The sequence below is a fragment of the Chiloscyllium plagiosum genome, unplaced genomic scaffold (genome assembly GCF_037043375.1).
Source record: "Chiloscyllium plagiosum isolate Xiang-an unplaced genomic scaffold, Cpla_swu_hap1 HiC_scaffold_24, whole genome shotgun sequence".
Lineage (NCBI taxonomy): Eukaryota > Metazoa > Chordata > Chondrichthyes > Orectolobiformes > Hemiscylliidae > Chiloscyllium > Chiloscyllium plagiosum.
The window spans coordinates 269,052-296,869 of NW_028270162.1; the positions used below are offsets into that span (position 1 = coordinate 269,052).

Here is a 27,818-nt window from a genome sequence, read left to right on the forward strand (position 1 = left end):
CCGCTACATTGATGACTGCATTGGCGCCACCTCGTGCTCCCGCGAGGAGGTTGAGCAATTCATCAACTTCACCAATACATTCCACCCTGACCTTAAATTTACCTGGACCATCTCTGACACCTCCCTCCCCTTCCTGGACCTCTCCATCTCCATTAGTGACGACCGACTTGACACTGACATTTTTTACAAACCCACCGACTCCCACAGCTACCTGGATTACACCTCTTCCCACCCTACCTCTTGCAAAAATGCAATCCCGTATTCCCAATTCCTCCACCTCTGCCGTATCTGCTCCCAGCAGGACCAGTTCCACCACAGAACACACCAGATGGCCTCCTTCTTTAGAGACCGCAATTTCCCTTCCCACATGGTTAAAGATGCCTTCCAACGCATCTCATCCCACATCCCGCACCTCCGTCCTCGAACCCCACCCCACCCCTCCAACCGTAACAAGGACAGAAACCCCCTGGTCCTCACCTTCCACCACTCCAACCTTCGGATTAGCCAAATCATCTGCCAACATTTCTGCCACCTCCAAACGGACCCCACCACCAGGGATATAGAACATAGAACATAGAACATAGAAGAATACAGCGCAGTACAGGCCCTTGGGCCCTCGATGTTGCGCCGATCCAAGCCCACCTAAACTACACTAACCCACTATCCTCCATATACCTATCCAATGCCCTCTTAAATGCCCATAAAGAGGGAGAGTCCACCACTGTTACTGGCAGGGCATTCCATGAACTAACGACTCGCTGAGTGAAGAACCTACCCCTAACATCAGTCCTATATCTACCCCCCCTTAATTTAAAGCTATGCCCCCTTGTAATACCCGACTCAATACGCGGGAAAAGGTTCATACTGTCGACCCTATCTAACCCCCTAATCATCTTGTACACCTCAATCAAGTCACCCCTAAACCTTCTTTTCTCTAGTGAAAACAGCCCCAAGTGCCTCAGTCTTTCCTCATACGATTTTCCTTCCATACCAGGCAACATCCTGGTAAACCTCCTCTGCACCCGTTCCAATGCCTCCACATCCTTCCTATAGTATGGCGACCAAAACTGCACACAATATTCCAGATGCGGCCGTACCAGAGTCTTATACAACTGCATCATGACCTCAGGACTCCGGAACTCAATTCCTCTACCAATAAAAGCCAGTACGCCATATGCCTTCCTCACCGCACTATTTACCTGGGTGGCAACTTTCAGAGATCTGTGTACATGGACACCAAGATCCCTCTGCTCATCCACACTACCAAGTATCCGACCATTAGCCCAGTACCCCATCTTTTTGTTATTCTTCCCAAAGTGAATCACCTCGCACTTAGCTACATTGAATTCCATCTGCCACCTTTCTGCCCAGCTCTGCAGCTTCTCTATATCCTGCTGTAACCTGCCACATGCTTCCTCACTGTCAACAACTCCTCCGACTTTCGTGTCATCCGCAAACTTGCTCACCCAACCTTCTAACCCCTCTTCCAGGTCATTTATAAAAATGACAAACAGCAACGGTCCCAAAACAGATCCTTGCGGAACACCGCTAGTGACGGCACTCCATGAAGAAACTTTGCCATCAACTACTACCCTCTGTCTTCTTCCATCCAGCCAATTCCTAATCCAAACCTCCAACTCACCCTCAATGCCATATCTCCGTATTTTCTGCAGTAGCCTACCATGGGGAACCTTATCGAACGCCTTACTAAAATCCATATATACCACATCTACCGCTTTCCCCTCATCAACCTCCTTCGTCACCTTTTCAAAGAATTCAATAAGGTTTGTGAGGCACGACTTGCCCTTCACAAAACCATGCTGACTATCCTTGATCACATTATTCCTATCTAGATGTGCATAAATCCTATCCCTTACAATTCTCTCTAAGACTTTGCCCACAACAGAAGTGAGACTCACCGGCCTATAGTTACTAGGGCTATCCCTACTCCCCTTTTTGAACAAGGGAACCACATTTGCTATCCTCCAGTCTTCTGGGACTACTCCTGTAGACAAAGAGGACATAAAAATCAAGGCCAATGGCTCTGCAATCTCCTCCCTTGCTTCCCAGAGAATCCTAGGATAAATGCCATCAGGCCCAGGGGACTTATCTATTTTCACCTTTTCCAGGATTTCCAACACCTCTTCTCTACATACCTCAAAGCCATCCATTCTACTTATTTGTGCCTCAGTATTCTCATCGACAACAATGCCCTGTTCCTGAGTGAATACTGAAGAAAAGTATTCATTCAGTGTCTCCCCAATCTCTTCCGCCTCCACACGCAACTTCCCCCTACTATCCTTGACTGGACCTATTCCTACCCTAGTCATTCTTTTATTCCTAACATACCTATAGAAAGCCTTAGGGTTTTCCCTAATCCTATCTACTAAGGACCTTTCATGTCCCCTCCTTGCTGCTTTTAGCTCTCTCTTCAGGTCCTTCCTGGCTACCCTATAACTCTCAATCGCCCCAATTGAACCTTCACGTCTCATCTTGAGATAGGCCGCCCTCTTCCATTTAACAAGGGATTCCAATTCCTTATTAAACCACGGCTCCCTCGCACGACCCTTTCCTACCTGCCTGACAGGTACATAATTATCAAGGACACTCAATAGTTGCCCCTTGAACAAGTTCCACATATCATTTACACTCTTGCCTTGGAGTCTACTTTTCCAAGCCACACATCCTAAGTCATGCCTCACCGCATCATAATTTCCCTTACCCCAGCTATAATTCTTGCCCTGTAGTACACACTTATCCCTCTCCATCACGAGTGTAAAAATCACCGAATTATGGTCACTATCCCCAAAGTGCTCACCTACCTCTAATTCTAACACCTGGCCTGGTTCGTTACCCAGAACCAAATCCAGTATGGCCTCACCCCTTGTTGGCCTGTCTACATATTGTGTCAGGAAACTCTCCTGCACACATTGAACAAACACTGACCCATCTAACGAACTTGAGCTATAGTTTTCCCAATCAATATCAGGAAAGTTAAAGTCCCCCATAACAACCACCCTATTACTGTCACTCATCTCCTGAATCACCTTCCCAATCCTTTCTTCAATGATTCTAGGACTATTAGGAGGCCTGTAAAAGACTCCTAACAGGGTGACCTCACCTTTCCTATTCCTAACCTCAGCCCAAACTACCTCAGATGGCAAGTCCTCATCCATCGTCCTTTCCACCGCTGTAATGCTATCTTTGACAAGCAATGCCACACCTCCCCCTCTTTTACCCCCACCTCTAAACCTACTAAAACATTTAAATCCCGGAACCTGCAACAGCCAATCCTGTCCCTGTTCTAGCCATGTCTCCGTAATAGCCACAACATCGAAGTCCCAGGTACCAACCAACGCTGCAAGTTCACCTACCTTATTTCGTATACTTCTTGCATTGAAGTATACACACTTCAAACCACTTCCCTGTTTACAGGCACCCTCCTTGGAAATTGATGCCATGTTCCTCACCTCCCTACACTCCAGGCCCTGCACCCTGAAGCTACAATCTGGGTTCCCATGCCCCTGCCGAGTTAGTTTAAACCCCCCCCAAGAGCACTAGCAAACCTCCCCCCAAGGATACTGGTTCCCCTCAGGTTCAGGTGTAGACCATCCTGTTTATAGAGGTCCCACCGTCCCCAGAAAGAACCCCAGTTATCCAACCCTCCCCAACCCTTTCTGCATTCAACAAAGACCGTTCCCTCCGTGACTATCTGGTCAGATCCACGCCCCCCTACAACCCACCCTCCCATCCTGGCACCTTCCCCTGCCACCGCAGGAATTGCAAAACCTGTGCCCACACTTCCCCCCTCACCACCATCCAAAGCCCCAAAGGAGCCTTCCACATCCATCAAAGTTTTACCTGCACATCCACCAGTGTCATTTATTGTATCCGTTACTCCCGATGCGATCTCCTCTACATTGGGGAGACTGGGCGCCTCCTTGCAGAGCGCTTCAGGGAACATCTCTGGGACACCCGCACCAATCAACCACACTTTCCGTGGCCCAACATTTCAACTCCCCCTCCCACTCTGCCGAGGACATGGAGGTCCTGGGCCTCCTTCACCGCCGCTCCCTCACCACCAGACGCCGGGAGGAAGAATGCCTCATCTTCTGCCTCAGAACACTTCAACCCCAGGGCATCAATGTGGATTTCAACAGCTTCCTCATTTCCCCTCCCCCCACCTTACCTCAGTTCCAACCTTCCAGCTCTGCACAGTCCTCAGCACACTCTCCTTCCCAACTATCCGCTCCACCCTCCTCTCTGACCTATCACCTCCATCCCCACCCCCATTCACCCATTGTATGCTTTGCTACCTTCCCCCCAGCTCCCCCCCTTCCCCCCTCCCAAACCCCCATTTATCTCTTCACCTTGGAGGCTTCCTGTCTCTATTCCTGATGAAGGGCTTTTGCCTGAAATGTTGATTTTCCTGCTCCTTGGATGCTGCTTAACCTGCTATACTTTTCCAGCACCATTCTGATCTAAACTCTGTATTCATGAGAGTTTGGAAAGATGTGAGGAGATCTGATTGAAACATATAAAATTCTAACAGGGCTGGAGAGACGAGATGCAGAGAAGATGTTTTCCCTGGTTGGGAAGTCTAGAACCTGGAGGTTATAGAGTAGACCATTTCGGACAGCAATAAGGAAGGATTTCTTCACTCAAAGGGAGTGAACATTTAGAATTCTCTACCACAAAAGGAAATGGAGGCCAAGCCACTGGGTATAGTCAAGAAAGAAACAAGATAATGTTTTATATTTTGAAGGTATCAAGGTAAAAAGTGGGAAGATGACATTGGGATAGAAGCATCAGTCTTGATCACATTGAATGTCAGAGCAGGCTCAAAGGGCCAGATGGCCTACTCCTGCTCCTAGTTGCTATGTTTCTAAGCTTCCTGTTGTAAATGGTGAGGAGGATAGCAACAGATTCCAGCAGGACATGCAGGCAAACACATGACAAATAAAATTTAAGGGAGGGAACCGTGAAGAAGAACGCAAGACAATATAAAATAAATCATACAATTTTAAGGAACATAAAAATCTTGTGGTGATTATACACAAAAGTCTGAAGAAGAATATTTAAAAAATGTGTGGGATTCTTGGCTTTGTAAGTAATAATATGTTAGATATAAGTTTATATTTTATAATTGTGTCTTTGATATTAGGTAAATGTATGTTACACATTCGTTTATGGATCAAGGGACAGATTCTGAAAACAAGGAAGTGATGCTGAACCTTCACAAACACTAGTTACATTGAAATTGGGATTTTGAGTTCAGTTCTGGACATTATACTTTAGGAAGAAGGTCTTGGCTTTGGAAAGGGAACAGAGACTCACCAGATGGGAACAGGGATCCGAGTCTTTCCTAATGACAGATTGGAGGAGCTGGGATCAATCTTCTTAGAGCAGAGCAAGTTTTGAAAGTAGAGATTCTTAAGGGGATTTTAATAAAGTAAGAATAAACTGTTCCTACTGGAATAGAGTCAGTAACCAGAGGGGTTGGATTTAAGTTGATTGACAAAAGGAGTAGAGTGGAGATGATGGAACATTTTTAACACAGTTGTGAACAGTGAGGAGGAGAGCAATGGCTCCAGGAGGTCATGTAGGCAAACACACTTTTACAGAAGTGCATTTCTGAAGAAGAATGCAAATGAGAAAATAATCTGAAATGTTAAACTGGAATTGGGCTATCAAAGGGGAACTGCATATATATTCAAAGGGGAGAAAACTTATTGCATTGTTCAGAAAGAACAGGGATGTGGGTGAGTGAGTGTCTCTGATTTCAGAAGTAGCTACAATGGAATGAGTGGTCTTCTATGTTCTCTCATTCTACAATTTGATAATGATTCATTGATCATTGAAACATAAAACAAAAGGAAAAACCATGTAAAAACACAAAGACTAGCATACATCAGGACTCTGGAGACAGAAATAACAGCAAAAGAAAGCAAAATGATGGTAGGAATTGAGAAAAAGACTTGGGAGGAATGTGAAGATTATTATAAATTTTTACAATGGCATTAAAATTCAAGTGTTGTCAAAGGTAATAAAGACCATTTTGTTTACTTAGAGATGTGGGTATCACTGGCTGGGTCAGTGTTTATTGCCCCTCTCTAGTTGCCCCTTGAGAAGGTGGGGGTGAGCTGCCTTCTTGAACCACTGCAGTCTATGTGCTGTAGATAGACCCACAATGTCCTTAGGGAGCGAGTTCCAGGATTTTGACCCAGTGATAGTGAAGGAACAGTGAAGGAATATTTCCAAGTCAGGGTGGTGAGGGGCTCGGAAGGAAAATTGGAGGAGGTGGTATTTGCATGTATTGGCTGCTTTTGTCCTTCTATAGGAAGTGGTTGTGGATTTGGATGGTGCTGTCTTTGGTGAATTTCTGCAGTGCATCTTGTAGATAGTACCTCCTGCTGCTACTGAGTGCCAGTCGGGGAGGGAGCAGATGTTTGTGGATGTGGTGCCAATCAAGTGGGCTGTTTTGTCCTGGATGGTGTAAAGCTTCTTGAGTGTTGTTGGAGCTGCCCCATCCAAGCAAGTGGGGATTATTCCATCACATTCCTGACTTGTGCATTATAGGTAGTCAGGAGTAAAGAGGTGGGCTACTCGCTGCAATATTACTAGCTTCCTATCAGTTCTTATATTTATGTGATGAGTCCAGTTGAGTTTCTCATCAATGGTAACTCTAGGATTAGTGGAGAATTAAATAATGACTTGCACATCCGAGGAAGACGGATCAATTCTCTCTTATCATTGTCATTTTTTTGTATTTGTTGCAGGGTCAATATCTGCAATTCACTCCCTAACAGCATTGTAGGTCTATCTCACCTCACAAGCTGCTGTGGTTCAAGAACAGGCATAAACCATTCGGCCCATTGTAGACTGCCCCACCATGGCTGATCTGACCCAGGCCTCAACTCCTCTTTCATGCCAGGTCCTCATAGCCCTCAACTCCCTGATATTTGAAAGAATTGTCTGCCTTCTCTTTGAATACTTTCAGTGATCTAGCTTCCACAACTCTCTGTGATAGAGAATTCCAGACGTTCATTGGCATCTGGAAGAAGAAATTCCTTTGTATTTCAGTTTTAACTAAGTGTCCCCGCATTTTAATTCTGTCCTCCAGTTTGAGACTCACCCACCAGTGGGTATTCTGTAAAACCCCTCAGAATCTGATATGTTTCAATAAGATCACCCCTCATTCTGCTATGAAGACAGCTCACTGCAAACTTCTCAAGAACCATTAGGCCAGGCAATTAATATGTATCTATGAAGGAGCAGTGCTCCAAAAGCTAGTGCTTACAAATAAACCTGTTGGACTATAACCTGGTATGGGTGATTTTTAACTTTGTCCACTCCGGTCCAACACGGGCACCTCCACATCAATAATTATCTAGGCAGATGTACCCACTTCCCTGAACAAATTAAAAGAAGGTCTTGTAGGAAAGGATTGTTGTTGCTGTGTGAATGCTTGTCTTGCATGTACAGTTATAATTCAATTGTAAAGTATTGTAGCGCTTTAATTTGGGCTGACTGTAAACTGTTCACTTTCAGATTCTCAAGTCTTCATCTCACACCCACACTTCTACAATGCTGACCCTGTGTTGTGGGAGGCTATCAAAGGATTACATCCCAATGAGAGAGAACATGCACTTTTCATTGACATCCATCCGGTAAGTAAGATTTCAGAATTATTACAATACTGAAGGAAGTTTTTCGGCCCATCGTACCTGCTCCAACTTTCTGTGCATTTTAACTTAATCTGAATCTCCTGCCTTTTCTCCTGTAACTCTGTTTATATTTTAAGGGTCATCTAATACCCTCAACTGAATCTGCATCCTCCAGACTTGCAGACAATGCATTCCTAAGTCAGTGTGAAAAAGATCTTCAAAGGCAGATCAACCAATAAAATGAACAAAACAAAGTCGACCTTCCTGATTATTGGCATTTCATGTGGGTCCAATGTGGAGTAACCGAGAATAGGCTCAATATGAGAAAGAATATTTTATATTTTATTTTCTCTTATTCTTCTCTGTTCCAAAATAAATACTTGTTTTGCCTAATCTTCCTTTGTCATGAAAGCTTCTTACTCTGGGATCATTATGAGTGAATCTTCCAAACATTCACCTGGTCTTGAGTTTCTACCTGAAGCAAGGTGAGAAGGGCTGGATCAAGTATTCAAATAACCTCACAGCTGAACAATAATATCCTCCTTAATGTAAGAGCTCATTATTTTCTTCTAAATTGAATGGTTTCTTGTTCTGAACCTTTTAAAGCTTTCTGTTTCTGTGTTGCTCTTAATACTTTACTGTTTAAGATATATTTTATGTTCGTATTTCATTTCAATTCTCACCTCATGTGTCTGCGTTAAATTTAATCTCACACTGACTGACTGCCTACTCTGTTAGCAATATTCACTTGACAAGACTTGAGGTGCCCGATTTAATTACTTTGTATCATCCTTACTTGTATTATCCTTACTTTGTATCATCTGCAGATTTGCAGATATCTTTGTTACACCCAATTTCAGACCAATTCTATCATGAGGGGACACAGTTAACACCTTGCTCAGGAGAGCCATGGGGATTGGGGTCACAGGTGGCTGCATCTGCTGACACTGCATACCTTGCATTCAGGTGAAGTTCTGAATTGGACTTGCAGATAAATAGCTGTATCCAACAGGGGGAGGCTGATCCAGTGTTCTGCATGTCAATGGGCCTGCAGACCATTGGGGTGACTGGTCTTTTGGTAATCGGATCCTAAAATACTTAAGCAACAGGATTCTTCCTTGTGCCCTCGGTGATTAGGGAATAGTGTCCAAGGTGATGTCAATTTTCCTGAATGCTATTCAAACAACAATGCATTGTTTTGGAGATAGACTGTGTAATGAGCCGATGCTACCAAATCATATTCGGGTTTGGGAATGGAAAGGGAAGAATTAAAGCTCAGACCACTCGATCTAAATCAGGCAAAGCTCAGCAGGGTAAAGATACGGCTAAAATTGGTGTTTAGCTTTTTCAAACCATTGCTTCGGTCTTTGTGTTATTTTAAGCTTTATTATTTCCACTCATTATTCTGTTCCAGATGGAAATGATCACAGGTTTGGAAAGTGTTGTCTAAGGATCTTACAAGAATTTCAACAGAGTTTAGAGGGTTGGGGGTTGAGTTACTTGCAGCAGAATTCTGCGCAATTGTCACTTGACCCAAAACGTTAACTCTGCTTTCTCTGCACAAATGCTATCAGACCAGTTGAGCTTTTCCAAACTAGATATGCATGCGAAACATGGAAAACACAGCAGGCAGGCACCATCAGGAGGTGGAGAAGTCAATGTTTCAGGTATAACCCTTTTTCAGGACTGGGAGTGGATGTAGGGGGAGCTGCAGAGAAAGTGGGTGGTGGGGCAGAGTGGTGAAGTGGGAATAGGTGAAGACAGGTAGAGGGTACGACCTGTTTGGTGGCAGGAGGAGTGGAAGGGAGTTGGGGGATTGGAAGGGAGGCTATTTGAAATTGGAGAACTCAATGTTGAGTCTTCAGGACTGTAGGCTACTCAGACAGAAGATGAGGTGTGGTTCTTCCAGTTTGCGGTTTGGTTTGTTGTGGCAATAGAGGAGGCCAAGGATGGTCATGTCAGAAAGGGAGTGGGAAGAGGTATTAAAATGGGTGGTGACCGGGGGATCTGGTTGGCTCCTGCGGGCCTGGTTGAGATGCTCGGTGAACTTTCCCCAAGTTCACATTTGGTCACCCCGACGTAGAGAAGGCCACACCTGATGCAGTGAACTAGGTTGGAAGAGAGGCAGGTTTACCTCTGTCTCACCTGGAACGACTGTCTCGGGCCTGGGATGGAGGTGAGGGGGGTAGTGTACTGGCGGGTTTTGCATCTTTTCCAGTTGCAGGGCAAGGTACCTGGGTGTTCAGGGGGGTTGGTGGGGAGAGTGGCGCAAACTCAAGGACTATCAACGGGAATGTTCCTTGCAGAAGGCAAAGAGGGATGGAGAGGGGAACATGTTCTTGGTGGTGAGGTCTAGTTGGAGTTGGCAGAAGTGTTTAAGGATGATGCGTTGGATGCAGAGACACATGGGGTGGTAGGTGAGGACAAGGGGGTCTCTGTCTTTGTTGTGTTTGGGGGATTGTTTAGAGGAATGGAATGGGGAAATGAGGTGGTGCAATGGAGGCCTGTCTGGATGATAGACGGGAAAATCACATTATTTGAAATAGATGAACATCTGGGAATGTCTCCTCGTCTGATACAACGGAGGCGGAGGAATTGGGAGAAGGGGATGGAGTTCTTGCAGGATACTGGGTGGGAGGAGGTATAGTCCAGGTAGTTATGGGAGGCTGTGGGTTTATTGCAAACGTCCATCTGGGGTCTGTCACTGGAAATGGAAATGGAGAGGTCAAGAAAGCTTTTCCAGAAATTTTTATTTTTGTTTTTGATTTCCAGCATCTGCAGTTCTTTTGATTTTATTGGGGTGTGAATGATGCTCTTTAATGAATCTGCTTCCATTTTGAAAGATACCGAGTAAATTTAGAATTCCATCTCCTTTCTTAGAGCTGTAAGCTCCTTTGGGAAAAAGAAATGAAAGTTATGTCTGACTGGATAATCAGTTTGAGTTTTGACACAGTTGATTAGAAAGGGAGTAATGTAATGAAAGATCAGCCATGTGAAAACTGATTAATGTAACCAGTTACTGAGTAAGATGAGCCAATCTACACTTCATGCAAAATATTTTAAAGGTAATTTTCTTATTTTCCTCTTGCAGTTGTCTGGAATTCCATTGAATGTCTCAATTAAATTACAGTTGAACCTGTTTCTAAAATCTGCAAAAGGAATATTGTAAGTGAGTTTGGATCATTTTTGTAAACTTCTGGGAGAGTGGGAGAGAGGGGCTGCAGTTTAATTTTTAAATTTATCATTGCCAGTGGCACGGTGGCTCAGCGGTTAGCACTGCTGCCTCACAGCGCCAGGGACCCGGGTTCAATTCCAGCCTCAGGTGACTGTCTGTGTGGAGTTTGCACATTCTCCCCGTGTCTGCGTGGGTTTCCTCCAGGTGCTCTGGTTTCCTCCCATAGTCCAAAGATGTGCAGGTTAGGTGAATTGGCCATGCTAAATTGCCCATAGTGTTAGGTGCATTAGTCAGATGGTCTGGCTGGGTTACTCTTCAGAGGGTCGGTGTGGACTTGTTGGGCCAAAGGGCCTGTTTCCACTCTGTAGGGAATCTAATCTAATCTAATCTAATCTAAAATGTAACCCCATCCTAAACCAAACTTGAACCACCACAACATATCCTTAACCATAACCGTCCTAACTACCTTAACCTGATCCACCCATCTGCACAGGTAGTTTTGAATTCTGGAAATTGAGTGAATGAGCGATGGGGACAGAAAGATTTGTAGGTGGAAATAGAAACGATTCTACAGAAGTTGAACCAGTCTGTATCCTTCTCCCAGAATCTACAACCTTCCACCACCCACCCAGTGTCCATACCCATTCTCCAATTCTGTACCCTATTCTCATTGTCCACCACCGACAAGACACTGATGGAGGGTCAGTGCTGAGGGAGTGACACACTGTCGGAGGGTCAGTGCTGAGGGAGTGACACACTGTCGGAGGGTCAGTGCTGATGGAATGCTGCACTGTCGGAGGGTCAGTGCTGATGGAATGCTGCACTGTCGGAGGGTCAGTGCTGAGGGAGCGCCACATTGTTGGAGGGTCAATGTTGAGGGAGTGCCGAACTATCGGAGAGTCAGTGTTGAGAGAGTGCCGCACTCTCCCAGGGTCAGTGCTGAGGGAGTGCCGCACTGTCGGAGGGTCAGTGTTGAGGGAGTGCCGCACTGTCGGAGGGTCAGTGTTGAGGAAGTGCCGCACTCTCCCAGGGTCAGTACTGAGGGAGTGCTGCACTGTTAGAGGGTCAGTGCTGAGGGAGTGCCGCACTGTCGGAGGGTCAGTGTTGAGGGAGTGCCGCACTGTCAGAGGGTCAGTGCTGATAGAGCACCACACTGTTCGGGTGTCAATGCTGAGGGAGTGATGCACTGTTGGAGGGTCAATACTGAGGGAGTGCCACACTGTTGGAGGGTCAGTGCTGAGTGAGTGCTGCACTGTCGGAGGGTCAGTGTTGAGAGAGTGCCGCAGTGTCAGAGGGTCAGTGCTGAGGGAGTACTCCACTGTCTCAGTTGCTATTTTCTATTTGAAAGATTCAGAGCTGATCTGCTTTTGAGGTGGTTGTAAAAGGTCTGGTGATACGTTTTCCAGGAAGAGGTGGACAGTTTGTACTAACCACCCAGTATTGAAAATTACAGAGAGTATTTTGGAGATTATTAATAGAGAACATCATCGAAAACTTAACGTAGGAAGCTCTTCAGCCCATCATCTCTCCACAACAGTTGCTGCTAGTTCTTCAACTGCAGCTTGATGTTAACTTCTTCCTCAGTACCCCACAATGAAATGGCGAAACCATGAATGTCGCCTCTGGTATTCCGAAAGCTGTTGGAATTGTCTATTTGGTCAATATCAGAAATGGATGCTCATCCAGCCCCAGTTCGTACAGAACAAGACTTCTGCTTTGAAAGAGAACAGTGAGCAGGCTGGTGACATTCTCTGAGCTGAAAATGTGTTGCTGAAAAAGCACAGCAGGTCAGGCAGCATCCAAGGAGCAGGAGAATCGACGTTTCGGGCATGAGCCCTCCTTCAGGAATGAGGAAAGTGTGTCAGCTCTGATCTCCAGCATTTGCAGTCCTCACTTTCTCCTTGGTGACATTCTCTGCTGATTTCACCCTGGAAAAAGGAATTGCAAAGATATGCAATATCACTGACTCAGTTTGCAATCTGTTGTTCAATTTAATTTGACACTGATAAAAATTACAGCCTGGTGATAGCGCAGGAACACGTACTTTCCAGGTGGTACTGTTCTTTGACACCAAATAACAAATCAGATCCCTTTTATTACAATTAGGTGATAGAGAGTGTTATTTTACCTTGAAAAGGTTTATCCATGGACTCAGGAAACAAGGTCAACATAAAATTGTTAGTTCTACATGTGATCGGATTCTGAAATGTTTATCTAGTTTATTGTGTAACACTGTAACCTTTCCTCTTCACTCTTTTAGAATAACTGAAAAAATGCAGACTATGCTCCTTCCTTTAATTTGGTTTGATGAGGTAAGTTAATCACATTTTGGTCAATTTCACCTCTACCCAGTATCATGTAGAACATGGGAACTGACTGAATTGTTCCCATAGTGAAGCTCACAAACTGAAAGAAATTGCTTGTTTTGTTTTTGCTAAATGAAAGCTAGAAAAATAGTGTTAATTATTCAGTCCTGGAGACATCAACTAATGAAGGGCTTCACAGGGTTAACTGACAGAATCATCCTGGTTCCCTCGGGGGCAGTTTGTCAAAGGGATGCGATGGAACAGAAAAAGCCCTTACTTGCTCTTCCAACAGAAATGTAAACCCTTTGAAAGCGGTAACAGTTGATACTTCTGATCAATTGTTCAGAGATGTTGCGACACGTGTCTCAACAGTTTGGAACTGGGTGCTCTGGCTGAAAGGTAGGTGCACTACCACTGCACCACAAGAACCCAAAATGGTAACCTGCCTGTAATCAGATTAACCAGTAGGTGCTGGGATTAATCACAACATCTGGGGAATCTGACCAGAAAACTTGTGACTGATTGAGAGCAGTCAGTGTATGAACTGATATTGGATCAGCACCACTCCCCTCCCCCCCAACCATCTCTGCAGGCTCTCTGTATATCACAATCGGATATTGTGCCAGTTGCTCTGCTATCTTTGTGGTGCTGGTGATGAATATCATTTTATTTTGCTGCTGCTCATTCCATACACGTACCACCCTCTGTGTGAAAAAGATGCCCATCAGGCCCCTTGTAAATCTTTCCCCTCTCACCTTAAACCTATGGTCCCTAGTTTTGGACTCCCCCACCCTTGGCTATTCATTCTATCCATGCTCTCCATGATTTTATAAACTCAGCCTTGAGATAAAAACTCCAGCTTATCCAGTCTCTCCATATAGCTCAAACCCAATAGTTCCAGCAACCCTTTTCAGTTTAACAGCAAACTTCCTATAGAAGAGTGACTAGAATTGGACAAAGTATTCTAAATGTAGCCTCACCAATGTCTCATACACCAGTAACATGACGTCCCAACTGCTGTACTCAATGCACTGAACATTGAAGGCAAGCATGGCAAATTATTTCTTGACCCCCCTGTCTACCTGCAACGCCACTTTCCAGGAACTATGTGCCTTCAATCCCACTGTTTCTTTGTTCAACAACATTCCCCAGGATCCAGTAACATGATTTCCTTAATAGTGAAAATCAGAATCAATGTCTTTTATTGTGTTTATCAATTGACTCATGTTGACAAATTTTGTTTCCTTCAGAGTGGAAATATTGATGGTCAAATTCTAGACTATTTTTATACCTTCATGGTGGTCATACCAAGGGTTCTCCAATACGTCCAGTTCATCATCCTCGGACTTGGGGCCCTGGTTATTGCTGCAACTCTTGGAATTATTCTTCTGCAACAGGTGAGGAAAATGAATAGCCCATGGAACTCAAATTGTATATTCATCATCAGCTTTGGCAATTTGCACCAAGAAATCCAATTTAAATACAAGTATATTTTCCTAAAATTGATTCTAAATGCAGAAAAAATAATATTCACAAGCCTTAGACTTAGACAAAACATAAAATTAAAATAATATTGCAGTGAATAATGTAAATATTTAAATAAGGACCAATAAGTTGATATTTGGAAATTACAAACATAATATGAGAAATGAATGTGCTTCTATTAAAATTCATTTTGTGAAGAGAACTTATTTTAATAGTTATTCACTCTCAGGATGTGGGCATCATTGGCTGGGCCCAGTATTTATTGCCCGTCCCTAGTTGCCCCTTGAGAAGATGGGGGTGAGCTGCCTTCTTGAACATTGACCCACAATGTCCTTAGGGAGGGAATCCCAGAAGTTTGACTCAGTGACACTGAAGGATAGGCGATATATTTCTAAGTCAGGGTGGTGAGTGGCTTTGAGGGGAACTTGCTGGAGGTGGTGTTCCCATGTCCTTCCCTTGCTTCATCTCCTCCCCCACTCACCTATTGTACTCTATGCTACTTTCTCCCCACCCCCACCCTCCTCTAGCTTATCTCTCCACGCTTCAGGCTTTATTCCTGATGAAGGGCTTTTGCCCGAAACGTCGATTTTGCTGCTCCTCGGATGCTGCCTGAACTGCTGTGCTCTTCCAGCACCACTGATCCAGAATCTGGTTTCCAGCATCTGCAGTCATTGTTTTTACCTCCTTCCCTTGCTTCCCTGTCCTTCCAGATGGAACTGGTTGTGGGTTTGAAAGGTGTTCTTGAAGGATCTTACGTGAGTTTCTGCAGTGCATCTTGTAGATAGTACACACTGCTACTACTGAGCATCGGTGGTGGAGGAATTGGATGTTTGTAGTGAACGTGATGCTAATCAAATGGCTGCTTTGTCCTGGACAATGTGTTATGATTCCCATAACTTTGAAAACATAATTAGAAATTCTGGTTGATAGCTGAAAGAATGACACGACAATGTTTCACATTTTAAAACTTTTACTATAACAACCAAAATAAGAGGACTATTGACTGTATAGGATTATTGACTATAGTTTATTATTGACTAAATGTTGCTGTTGTGGACAGCTTAAACTTTAAATCAGAAAACTGATTGAAGAGAAAAGAGCATTCCCTTTTTAGTATTAACACAACTGAAAAACCCACTTTAGATTATATGTTAAACTTCTACTAAAGTATCAATCAATTTTCCCAGAGCCAGGGGAACTTGCTAGCTCCTAAAGGTTCACTTCTATTTCTTCTTTTCCTTTCAAAGCCTGGAAACATCAATTTCAAGGCTATCCCTCATGGTTCGGATTTTTCCTGCTGTTTCCTGCTCTCATCATAAGCTAGGCAAATCCTTCTGGCTTCATTTCAAATCATCATGAATGTAGACTTTGTAATCAGCGAATGTAGACTTTGTAATCTGAGTGTGAGCTCACAGCTGCTATCCTATGCAATAAATCACTGAAACTCTCAGGCATCTTCAGATCCTTCTCTCCCAGATCATAGCAGATTGCCTGGGTCTCTGAGTTTCAGGAATATCTTAGATTTTGAGAGGGGAAGGGTTTCTATCTCCACGGCAATGTGAATTGCACGGGCCTTGAATCAAGGTAGAATTGCTGATTAGCTATCATTCACATCCTGACTCTTTCTTTTTATCTTGGAAGAAAATGTTCAATTTAAAGTATAGCTGTTTACAGCCTTTCTCAATGCCTTTGAGTGACGTTGGAGACGATCCCCCTCAGTCTAATGATTGGAAATTCAGATGCTGCTGCCATTGTTTCCAAGTCTGAATACTTTAGATATTCTTCTGAGCAAAATGTTCTGGGATTTTCTCTAAATTTTGAAGACCAGACAGTTCGCAGGTCAACGGCAAAAACAACTCACATGATAGCCTTCATTTTACCCTAATTTAACAGTCTAATCCCAAAACATAACAATCTTAGAACTGCAGGTGGCCTCCAATGGCAGAATTGTCATTGGAACCAGGCTCTGGTGTGAGTTGGAGAAGATTTCTCACGGTCAGATAGGCAGAGGGCAGTCAGGGAGGTACAGGATGAGGTGGGGATGAGGTCAGGAGGGAAGGATAAAGGAGCAAATGTGGTCATCGAGCTACGAGGACCTCCACATGGGACAGGATACCCACATAGAATCGCCAACCCATGTCCAACAGGAGACGCACAGCTGAAACCCAACACTAGACCCCCCGCCCCCACCAAACCACAGTGTGTTAAAGAGCAGTGCAAGGGACAGGTGGTGAGGATGAGTGAAACTCATAATGCCCATTCATTGGTCACTTCTAAGTTCAAACAGGATCATGTGTGGGCAGATTGTCTTTCTGCCCTCTGCCCCACTGTAGTTTGGGCCGGTCAGGGTTTGCAGGTATGACGGACAGATACAAGGCATGAGTTTCCACCCACCCTCTTCGCCTGACCCTATTGCAGATTGACAGCATAGTTCCTGTCCCAATATATGTATTAGGAGGATTTGTTGTGACCCTAAATGGGTGAACAACTGGCAATGGTGAGACAAAATTGTTCTGGAATTCTCTCCTGGAACCCTGTTCCACTTTTTTATCATCTTTTGCAACTGTCCTAAACCCAATTATGACCAAACTTTTATTAACTCATTATATTGCCCCAATCTTGGGGACCTTTGTTTTGTTACTGATCTTATATAACACACCTTTATTTTTGTTCCTGGTGTCCCTTTCCCTTTGCTTGACTCAATCGGACAGTTTTGTGAGCAGATCCTAGCAAACTGATATGAGAATGACCCTGAGCTGATCAGTAGTGTTGGCACTGGAATGTTAATCCAGCTCTCACTGTCTGCCACCACTCTAATCTGAACATAGGGCAATTGGACTTGCCCACAGTTCAAAACACCACCTTTTAGAATACAACACGTTGAGGTTGTGTAAAACAGAAGAGACCAAATTACAAACTGTTCAGTGTTAATGATACATTAATTAAAAATCCAGCACTAAGAATTATACAATTAACAAATTGATGACTCATTGTTCATACATTCCTTCTGTTCACTGTGCAGGCTGCACACAGTAAATGGGATCTGGATTGGGATTTCCAGAAAATGAATTCTCACCTTGTTTTTCTCGATTATTCTGGTTTCTTTTCTAGAACAAAGATAGAAAGTCAGTCACAGAGTGGATTAGTGATAAATCTACCGCTTCTGGAAAAGCCCCAGTTTTGGTGTGTGCCAATGAGAAGCTGAAAACTGAATCTCATTTCTAGGTGAGTTTAAACTTCAGCCCATCTCCTCTTCTGATTGAGGAGAGGTGTTTGAGAGGGAGGACATGAAGGGAGGAAAATGGGGTGGTTCAAAGAAGTTTGATGAGGTTTAGGCATTGGGTGTTTGAGGGGGTTTGGAATAGAGCTTTTAGGGTCTTGGGTTGAGGTCTCAGCAGGTTTAGGATCTATTGTTTGGGGGGTTTCAGGGCATTGGGGATGTGCTGAAGGAGTCATCTTAGGATGGGCAGAGGAGGGGGCTAAGCAGAGTGGGGAGAGAACATTGTGTCAGTTAACATACTTGGGGTTTGTAACAGTGAGATAGAATTTCCAGTTGCTGCTTCTCCAAGTTCACTGAATAATTTATTATAAAGTAAAAGTCAATTAATGCATCAAACACTGATCAGTTCCATATTTTGCAGTATGTCTGAACTGACATTTTCCACTAACAAGTCCACTAACATTCCAAATGTCTAACATCTACCACAAAGTTTAATTTCCTTCTGAATGCCCCCTCCTCTGTTCCCTTCCCCAGTGCTATTGTGACCTGGTGACCCCCAAGCCTCTAGTGTTCCATCGCCCCCAGTGTTCCATCACCCCCAGAGCTCTATGCCCCAATGCTCCCAGTGTCCTTTACCTAATTGCCCCAGTACTCCATCACTGCCGGTGTCCTATTGCACCCCCACACCCCAGTCCCATGCCCCAGTGCTGTATCATCTCAAGTGTTCTATCACCCCATTCCTCTGAACCTTATGCCCCATCTGCCCCAGTGCTCCATCTGCCCCAGTGCCCCATCTGCCCCAGTGCCCCATCTGCCCCAGTGCTCTCTATGCTCCCAGTGTCACTGGTAAATCTCATCTTTCTTTTTTAGCACCTTCAAAGCCGTGAAGAAGAAAAGAAGAAAGTTCTAGAAGGTTGTCTCACTACATTTACTGATCTAGGATTGCTGAATGATGAACGAAATGAATTTGGAATCTGAACTGATTGCTATAATGTTGTTCTCAAACTTTTGCTAAAATATCAAAAATCTCCAATCTCTTGATAAGGTTGACAAAACAAAATTAAAGGAAATTTTAACCAGAACTGTGTCTATCTTAATGAATGTCAACGAGCCAGTGCAGACTTGTAAAGGGCGGGCTGTGCCAAATGAATGAAAATTAATTTCTGTGATGAAGGAACAGATGTGGTGGATATTGTCTATATAGATTTTAAGAAAGTGTTAGACATGAAAAGGTGGTTAACAAAACTGTGGTTATTGGAATTGGGTGGTTCATCATTCATTGGATTTTTAAAAATTGGGTTAAGGACAGAAAATAGTGAGAAGTGGTAATTAGCGGTTTTTCAGGCAGGAAAATGGAATTCTCCAAGGGTCATGGTTAGGGTGATGGCTCTATTTAACATGTACATAAATTACTTAGATACCAGAGGACAGAGTAACCTTTTAAAATTTGCCAATGATATCAAACTTGGAACAATGGCAAACTGTGAATACAATATCAATCAGGGGTCATAAGCAGGTTAGAATGGACAGGCATGTGGAAGATGGAGTTTAGTAGAGAGTGTTCTGAGGGAGATGCCAGGTACAGTGTTGTTACACAGGGAGTGCCACTGATCTGGCACATGCTGTCACAACAGTTTCGAAGTGTGTGGTGCTGGAAAAGCACAGCTGGTCAGGTAGCATCCGGGGAGCAGGAGGATGTTCCTGATGAATAGCTTATGCTCAAAATGTCAATTCTCCTGCTCCTTGGATGCTGCCTGACTGGCTATGCTTTTCTAGCACCAACGCTGATCTCCAGCATCTGCAGTCCTCACTTTCTTCTGTCACAAGAGGTTGCAATGTAAACACATCCTGGCCACATATCTCCCCCATGATGCATTTCTGATGCCAACATTGGCAAATATAACGTTTGGATGATGTTCATCCATCGAGGTGAAGGTGAAGGTTAGGTTCCAATGGGTTTGTTGGGGTCAGAAGCCAATCTGTGCCCAGACCAATCTACTGAATATAGGACAGGAACTCGGGTAAATGATTGAGGTCGGGACAAGTTGTTGGTGAGTTCTGAGGGAGATGTCCGAAAGCAGTTCTTTACACAGCCAATACAGTATTAAGAATCTCAAACTCACTGCACATGAGAAGGGAGGAATAATTGCAAAGGTACATTGGTTGAAAAGTTGAGAAGAATCAAATTGTAGGACACAGGGGCAGTGCAGCTGAATGGGACTGAATGGTTTGCTCCACAAAGGGATTAGAGACATAACCAACTGCAGATGCTAGAACCCAAGGTAGACAGGAAAGAGGCTGGAAAAACACAGCAAGCCAGGCAGCTATATTACAAAGAGGTGGCAAAAATGATCTCTTTCTGCACCATTATCCCTGTTCCTGGACACTGTCTGGACTTAGTCAGTCTCTTCACAAACTTGATTTCACATTTGACCTTGAGGTGAACTTCTAACCTTGAAAACATCATCTGACTCTGCCCAGGTCTCAGTCACCTCCCCTGTTGAAGACCTCACTCATATATTCATTATCTCTCATCCTGACTAGTTCAGCATGCTCCCGGCCTCCCACATTCTCTCCTCTGAACACTTGGGCTCAAACAAAATTTTGTTGCTCATGTCTTCATTCATACCAAGCTCTGTTAACCATCACCCCAGTGCTCAATAACTCCCTGTTACCCATCACCCCCGTGCTCAATATCCCCCTGTTACCCATTACCCCCCGTGCTCAATAACCCCCTGTTACCCATCAGCCCTGTTGTCCATCACCCCTGTGTTCATTAACCCCGTTACCCATCACCCCTGTGCTCATTAACCCCCGTTACCCATTACCCCCTGTGCTCAATAACCCCCTGTTACCCATCAGCCCTGTTGTCCATCACCCCCGTGTTCATTATCCCCATTACCCATAACCCCCTGTGCTCATTAACCCCCGTTACCCATCACCCCCTGTGCTCATTATCCCTGTTACCCATAACCCCCTGTGCTCATTAACCCCCGTTACCCATCACCCCGTGCTCATTATCCCCGTTACCCATAACCCCCTGTGCTCATTAACCCCTGTTGCCCATAACCCCCGTGCACATTAACCCCCATTACCCATCACCCCCTATACTCATTATCCCCGTTACCCATTACCCCCTGTGCTCAATTACCCCCGTTACCCATCAGCCCTGTTGTCCATCACCCCCTGTGTTCATTAACCCCGTTACCCGTCACCCCGTGCTCATTAATCCCCTGTTGTCTATAATCCCATGCTCATTAACCCCCGTTACCCATCATCCCCTGTGCTCATTATCCCCGTTACCTATAACCCCCTGTGCTCATTAACCCCCTGTTGCCCATAGGCCCTGTGCATATTAACCCCAATTACCCATCACCTCCTGTACTCATTATCCCCGTTACCCATTACCCCCTGTGCTCAATTACCCCCGTTACCCATCAGCCCTATTGTCCATCACCCCCTGTGTTCATTAACCCCCGTTACCTATCACCCCCTGTGCTCATTATCCCCGTTACCCATCACCCCTGTGCTCATTAACCCCCTGTTGCCCATAACCCCCTGTGCTTATTAAACCCCAATACCCATCACCCCCTGTGCTCATTATCCCCGTTACCCATCACCCCTGTGCTCATTAACCCCCTGTTGCCCATAACCCCCTGTGCTTATTAAACCCCATTACCCATCACCCCCTGTGCTCATTATCCCCGTTACCCATAACCCCCTGTGCTCATTATCCCCGTTACCCATAACCCCCTGTGCTCATTATCCCCGTTACCCATAACCCCCTGTGCTCATTATCCCCGTTACCCATAACCCCCTGTACTCATTAACCCCCTGTTGCCCATAACCCCTTGTGCTCATTAACTCATACTTGCTCCCAACGACAGCTCGAAATAAAAAAAATTCATCCAGACTTTAAATCCCTCCATGATCTTATCCCTCTCTTTCTTGGGAACTCTTCAGCCTCACAACTCTCCTCAGTGTCTGTGCTCCTTTAATTCTGGCCTTTTGTGCATTTTCATTTTTAATCTCTCTGCTCTTGGCAGCTAATCTCTGGAATTCCCTACCTAACCCTCTCAGCATCTCACTCTTGCTTTAATCCACCTCTTAACAGCAGTTGGTCATCTGATCTAATTTCTCCTAAAAATCATATTTTATTTAGCAAAATGTCATATTTTATTTTGTAATATTCTTGAGATCACCTTGTGATTTTTATTTTGTAAAGGTGCTATATAAATGTTGTGCTATTGTCTGCCTCTCTGACTGTGACTCCTGTTGTCAAACTGTGAGCCTCCGCCAGGTTCAGGGCTGGTGGCTGCAGCTCCCATATTCCGATCAGAAAAAAAGCAGGAACAGGCCATTCAGCCCCTCTGGTTTGTTTCACTGTTCAATAAGATCATAGCCGATCTCTTAATTTCACCTTCACATATCTCACCTCCCAAATCTCTTCATTCCCAAAAATCTGTTGATTTAAAAAAAATTATTTTATGCGATGCATGCCGCTGGCAAGGACAACATTTGTACCCCATCTTACTATTTATTACAATAAACATATTCTAATCACAGGTTAACAATTGTGGACTGTTGACATGGGTTATTGGTTAAAACTCTAATCCCCACCCCTTTTAAAACTCCGCAACACATATACAGCCAGACACAGACAAGCCAAAAAACATTGGTGTTATGGATAGATGGAAAACCTTGGAGGCAGCAGTTCCTCAGGTCATCCTATTGCTCTCCAGGATTTCACGTTCTTCAATCTCATTTCTTCTGGTTCTCTGCACTTCCTTGTTAGAGGCACAGCAATTGATATTAACTGCAAAATTTCTTAGGTACTGGTTAAAGGCCAGAGATTACAATTACTAGTGAGAGAAAATAAACTGGTTTTCCTCAGTCTTTAGGTATTTCACTGGATAGAGAGACACAGCATCTGCCCTGGTAGCATTCTAAAGGTTTCTGCCAGTATTGTTCACATCCACAAGGTGTTTTATCTTCCCATGAACCAACCAGATAGTTGTTATCAAGCTAATGGCTTTTGGCATCCACAACTGATCACTATTCCACAAACTAATCAGCCACCTGTTGCTAATCTGTATCTCATTTTGTACACTCCACCTGGTATTGACTCCAGTAGCCTCCACCATGACAAGCAACAGTGTAAACATACCTTACAATGAGATTCAGTAACTTGCTTTTAAATAAGCAGCAATTCTTTCCACAATCCTTGGTTTTTAAAACAGTCCTTCTTCCATTTCAGTTTGCAATCAAAAATACAGAAAAATAAAGGGACACATTCCTTGGACTCTCATGAAGATTTTGATGATAGTCATCAGCTGAGTATTTGAAATCTTCTGGAGTCAAGAATAACTCTCTGGGTGAAGAAATGTCTTCTAATCGCTGTCCAAAATGATTGATCCCTCACCTGATTCTCAATATTCCACATCAAAGTACAATGTCCAGCAACAACTGGACGTTCCACATCAGCTGTACCTGAGAATAATCCTCAAATCATTAGTAAGTTTCATTATCCTCCTAAATCCCACAGGGATTCTTCCAAGTCACTGTTAGGAGGTCGAAAATAATGTTCTTCAAACAAAATGGTGAATAAAGGTTTTGAATAATTTAAGAAAACTAGAATAAGGTTTTAAAATGTAGCAATATTTTAACATAAATACCTGTACTGAATATTTTATTGCGATGTAAAGAAGATGATTGCTGAAACTAATTAAATTGTTTTCCAGAAATTGATTTGTTTATTAATACGCATTCTGCAAATTCACTCACCATCCTGACTTGGAAATATATCGCCGTTCCTTCACTATCACTGGGTCAGAAACCTCTCCTTCCCTAAGGGACATTTTGGGTCTACCTACAGCACATGGACTGCAGCAGTTCAAGAAGGCAGCTCACCTCCACCTCCTCAAGGGGCAACTAGGGACAGGCAATAAATGCTGACCCAGCCAGTGACACCCATATTCCATAAAAATTAATTAAAAATATTTAGAATAAAAAACAGATTTTCCATCATCTTTGCCACATCCTGTCTATAAATACTTCCTCTCAACGTTTTTCCATTAGTTTCCTATGTCAACATCTATGCTGGAAACTGTCACGTAGGGATGATGCTGTTATTGTCAATCCATTACGGTGAACATGATCTTGATCAGTATTTGGGATGTTTGCGAGGATTTTGGTGTGAAGTGGGTAACCACTGACACTTATCTATGCCCAGAAGGTTCTGCTGGAAATAAGAAAAGATACCATAGCTGGCTAAACTTTCAGTGATTTGCTGGTTAGAATTTCCTCTTTGTGCCTTCTCTCTGCCTTTGATATGTGGTTACTTTCAAGGGAGATCGCAGTTTCTTGGGGATCACATTGACACGATATGTGTTTGTGTAAATGAAAATACAGGGCTGAATTTTACCAGAAAGTAGCTATGTGAATGTTGGTGAGTTTCCTGGATGGTTTCTCTCTGTCAGTACTCATGAGTTTTCTCACAATATTCTCTGAAACTTATTTCATTGCTTTGGCACCATGCCTCCGATTTCCCTCTCATGAGAGGCAGTCATTCTTGCTATTCCTGGGACTTTGGGGATTCCTGTGATGTTACTGTTTTTAAGGGCAAGCCATCAAATGCTGCCAACCAGGAGCTACCCTTCATTGGTTACATCATTGGAGACAAACCAAGAACAATCAATTCTCAGGGCACACAGGTGGCAGGACTGGCACCTCATCACAAAGTGCATTCTGAAATGTGTTGCTATTTAGGAACTAGGCTACCCAGGTTACCCATTCTGAGCATCATTCCATCTTAGAGCCCAGGCTCAGGGAGGGTTGCTTTTCTCCAAATGCCCAGTGTAGCCCAGAATCTTCTCATTGTCCAATGTTAGAGCATCACCAACTGGAAAACCTTCAAATAGCTGAAAACATTTGAGTTCATTCAGTAAAAACAAACAAAAAAACAAATAATCAGAAGCTATGTTTGCTTCTGGGAACAGCAGCAACTGTTTAATCACTGACCTCATGGTGAAACTACCTCTGGGTAGTAGTCACAGAGTCATAGCATTATAGAGATGTACAGCATGGAAACAGACCCTGTGGTCCAAACCGTCCATGCCGACAAGATATCCTCAGCTAATCTAGTCCCACCTGCCAGTACCTGGCCCATATCCCTCCAAACCCTTCCTATTCATATACCCATCCAGTGCCTTTTAAATGCTGCAATTGTACCAGCCTCCACCACATCCTCTGGCAGCTCATTCCATACACGTACCACCCTCTGTGTGAAAAAGTTGCCCCTTAGGTCTCTTTTATATCTTTCCCCTCTCACCCTAAACCTATACCCTCTAGTTCTGGACTCCGCCACCGTAGGGAAAAGACTTTGTCTATTTATCCTATCCATGGTCCTCATTATTTTACAAACCTCTATCAGGTCACCCTTCAGCCTGTGATGCTCCGGGGAAAACAGCTCCAGCCTGTTTAGTCTCTCCCTATAGCTCAGATCCTCCAAAGTTGTAAATGTTTTCTGAACCTTTTCAAGTTTCACAACATCCTTCTGATAGGAAGGAGACTAGAATTGCATGCAATATTCGAACAGTGGCCTAACCAATGACCTGCACAGCTGCAACATGACCTCCCAACTCCTGTACTCAATACTCTGACCAATAAAAGAAAGCTAAAGTTTTATAGATATATCAGGACTAAAAGAGTAAGATTAGGACCAATCAAGAACAGTCATTGGAAGTTGTATGTGGAGTCCAAGGGGATAAGGGAAGCCCTTAATGAATATTTTTCATCAGTATTCACACTGAAAAAAGACAATGCTGTCAAGGAGAATACTGAGATACAGGCTACGAGACCAGATGGAATTGATTTTCGCAAGGAGGAGGTGTTAGTAATTCTGGAAAGTGTGAAAATAGATAAGTTCCCTGGGTCAGATAGGATTTATCCCAGGATTATCTGGGAAGCCAGGGAGGAGATTGCAGAGCCTTTGACTTTGATCTTTATGTCATCATTGTCGACAGGAATAGTGCCAGAAGACTGGAGGACAGCAAATGTTGTTGCCTTGTTCAAGAAGGGGAGTAGAGACAGCCCAGGTAATTATAGACCAGTGAGCCTTACTTCACTTGTGGGTAAAATGTTGGAAAAGGTTATAAGAGGTAGGATTTATAATAATCTAAAAAGGAATAAGTTGATTAGGGATAGTAAACATGGTTTTGTGAAGGGTAGATCATGCCTCACAAACCTTTTTGAGTCCTTGAGATGCTGACCAAACAGGTGGATGAGGGTAAAGCTGTTGATGTGGTGTATATGGATTTCAGTAAGGCGTTTGATAAGGTTCCCCACAGTAGGCTATTGTACAAAATACAGAGGGATAGGATTGAGGTTGATTTAGCAGTTTGGATCAGAAATTGGCTTGCTGAAAGAAGAGAGAGGGTGGTGGTTGATGGGAAATATTCATCTTGGACTTCAGTTACTAGTGGTGTACTGCAAGGATCTGTTTTGAGTCCACTGTTGTTTGTCATTTTCATAAATGACCTGGCTGAGGGTGTAGAAGGATGAGTTAGTAAATCTGTCGATGACACTAAGGTCGGTGGAGTTGTGAATAGTGCTGAAGGATGTTGCAGGTTACAGAAGGACATAGATAAGCTGCAGAGCCGGGCTGAGAGGTGGCAAATGGAGTTTAACGCGGAAAACTGTGAGGTGATTCACTTTGGAAGAAACAACAGGAATGCAGAGTACTGGGCTAATGGTAAGATATTTGGTAGTGTCAATGAGCAGAGAGATCTCGGTGTCCATGTACATAGATCCCTGAAAGTTGCCACCCAGGTTGATAGGGTTGTTGATAAGGCTTACAGTGTGTCAGCTTTTATTGGTAGAGGGAATGAGTTTCCGAACCATGAGATCATGCTGCAGCTGTACAAAACTCTGTTGCAACTGCATTTGGAGTATTGCATACAGTTCTGGTCATCGCATTTTAGGAAGGATGTAGAAGCTTTGGAAAGGGTGCAGAGGAGATTTACTAGGATGTTGCCTGGTATGGAGGGAAGGTCTTATGAGGAAAGGCTGAGGGACTTGAGGCTGTTTTCATTGGAGAGAAGAAGTTTGAGAGGTGACTTAATAGAGACATATAAGATAATCAGAGGGTTCGACAGGGTGGACAGGGAGAGCCTTTTTTCTTGGATGGTCATGGCTAGCACGAGGGAACATAGAGGGGGGATAGATATAGGACAGATGTTAAAGATAGTTTCTTTACTCAGAGAGTAGTAGGGGCATGGAGCGCACTGCTTGCAATAGAGTAGACTCGCCAACTTTAAGGACATTTAAATAGTCATTGGATAAACATAGGGATGAAAATGGAATAGTGTAGGATAGATGGGCTTCAGATTGGTTCCACAGGTCCGCAGGACTGTAATGTTCTATGTTCTATAAAGCATACCAAACGCCTTCTTCACTCTCCTATCTACCTGCAACTCTGCTTTCAAGGAGCTATGAACCTTCCAAGGTCTCTTTGTTTAGCAACACTCCCCAGGACCTTACCATTAAGTGTATAGGTCATGTTCTGATTTACCTTTCCAAAATAAGCACCTCACATTTATCTAAATTAAACTCCATCTGCCACTTCTCAGCCCATTGGCCCATCTGATCAAGACCCCGTTGTAATCTGAGGTAACCCTCTTCGCCGTCCACTACATCTCCAATTTTGGTGCCATCTGCAAACTTACTAACTGTACTTCTTATGTTCACATTCAAATCATTTATATAAATACCGAAAAGTCATGGACCCAGCACCAATCCTTGTGGTATTCCACTGGTCACAGGCCTCCAGTCTGAAAAACAACCCTCCACCACCATCCTCTGTCTTCTACCTTTGAGCCAGTTCTGTATCCAAGTGGCTAGTTCTCCTTGTATTCCATGAGATTTAACCTTGCTAACCTTGTGGGTGGCACGGTGGCACAGTGGTT

At 43.9% G+C, this 27,818-nt stretch overlaps 1 protein-coding gene across 2 annotated transcripts in view; it reads left to right on the forward strand.

Moving 5' to 3' along the window:
* Positions 1-23,591, forward strand: part of LOC122562497 (scavenger receptor class B member 1-like) — a 98,214-nt gene extending 74,623 nt beyond the window's left edge. Inside the window, exons 8-13 of one of the 2 annotated variants that reach the window (XM_043715332.2) lie at positions 7,552-7,670; positions 10,759-10,832; positions 13,103-13,154; positions 14,399-14,545; positions 17,745-17,858; positions 23,111-23,591. In XM_043715332.2, coding sequence (XP_043571267.2) covers positions 7,552-7,670; positions 10,759-10,832; positions 13,103-13,154; positions 14,399-14,545; positions 17,745-17,858 — 506 coding nt within the window. In that variant the 3' untranslated portion in view covers positions 23,111-23,591. Of the gene's footprint in view, positions 1-7,551; positions 7,671-10,758; positions 10,833-13,102; positions 13,155-14,398; positions 14,546-17,744; positions 17,859-18,723; positions 18,936-23,110 lie in introns of those variants that run through there. The other variant, XM_087999800.1, reaches the window with a different exon arrangement.
* Positions 23,592-27,818: the final 4,227 nt, after the last annotated feature.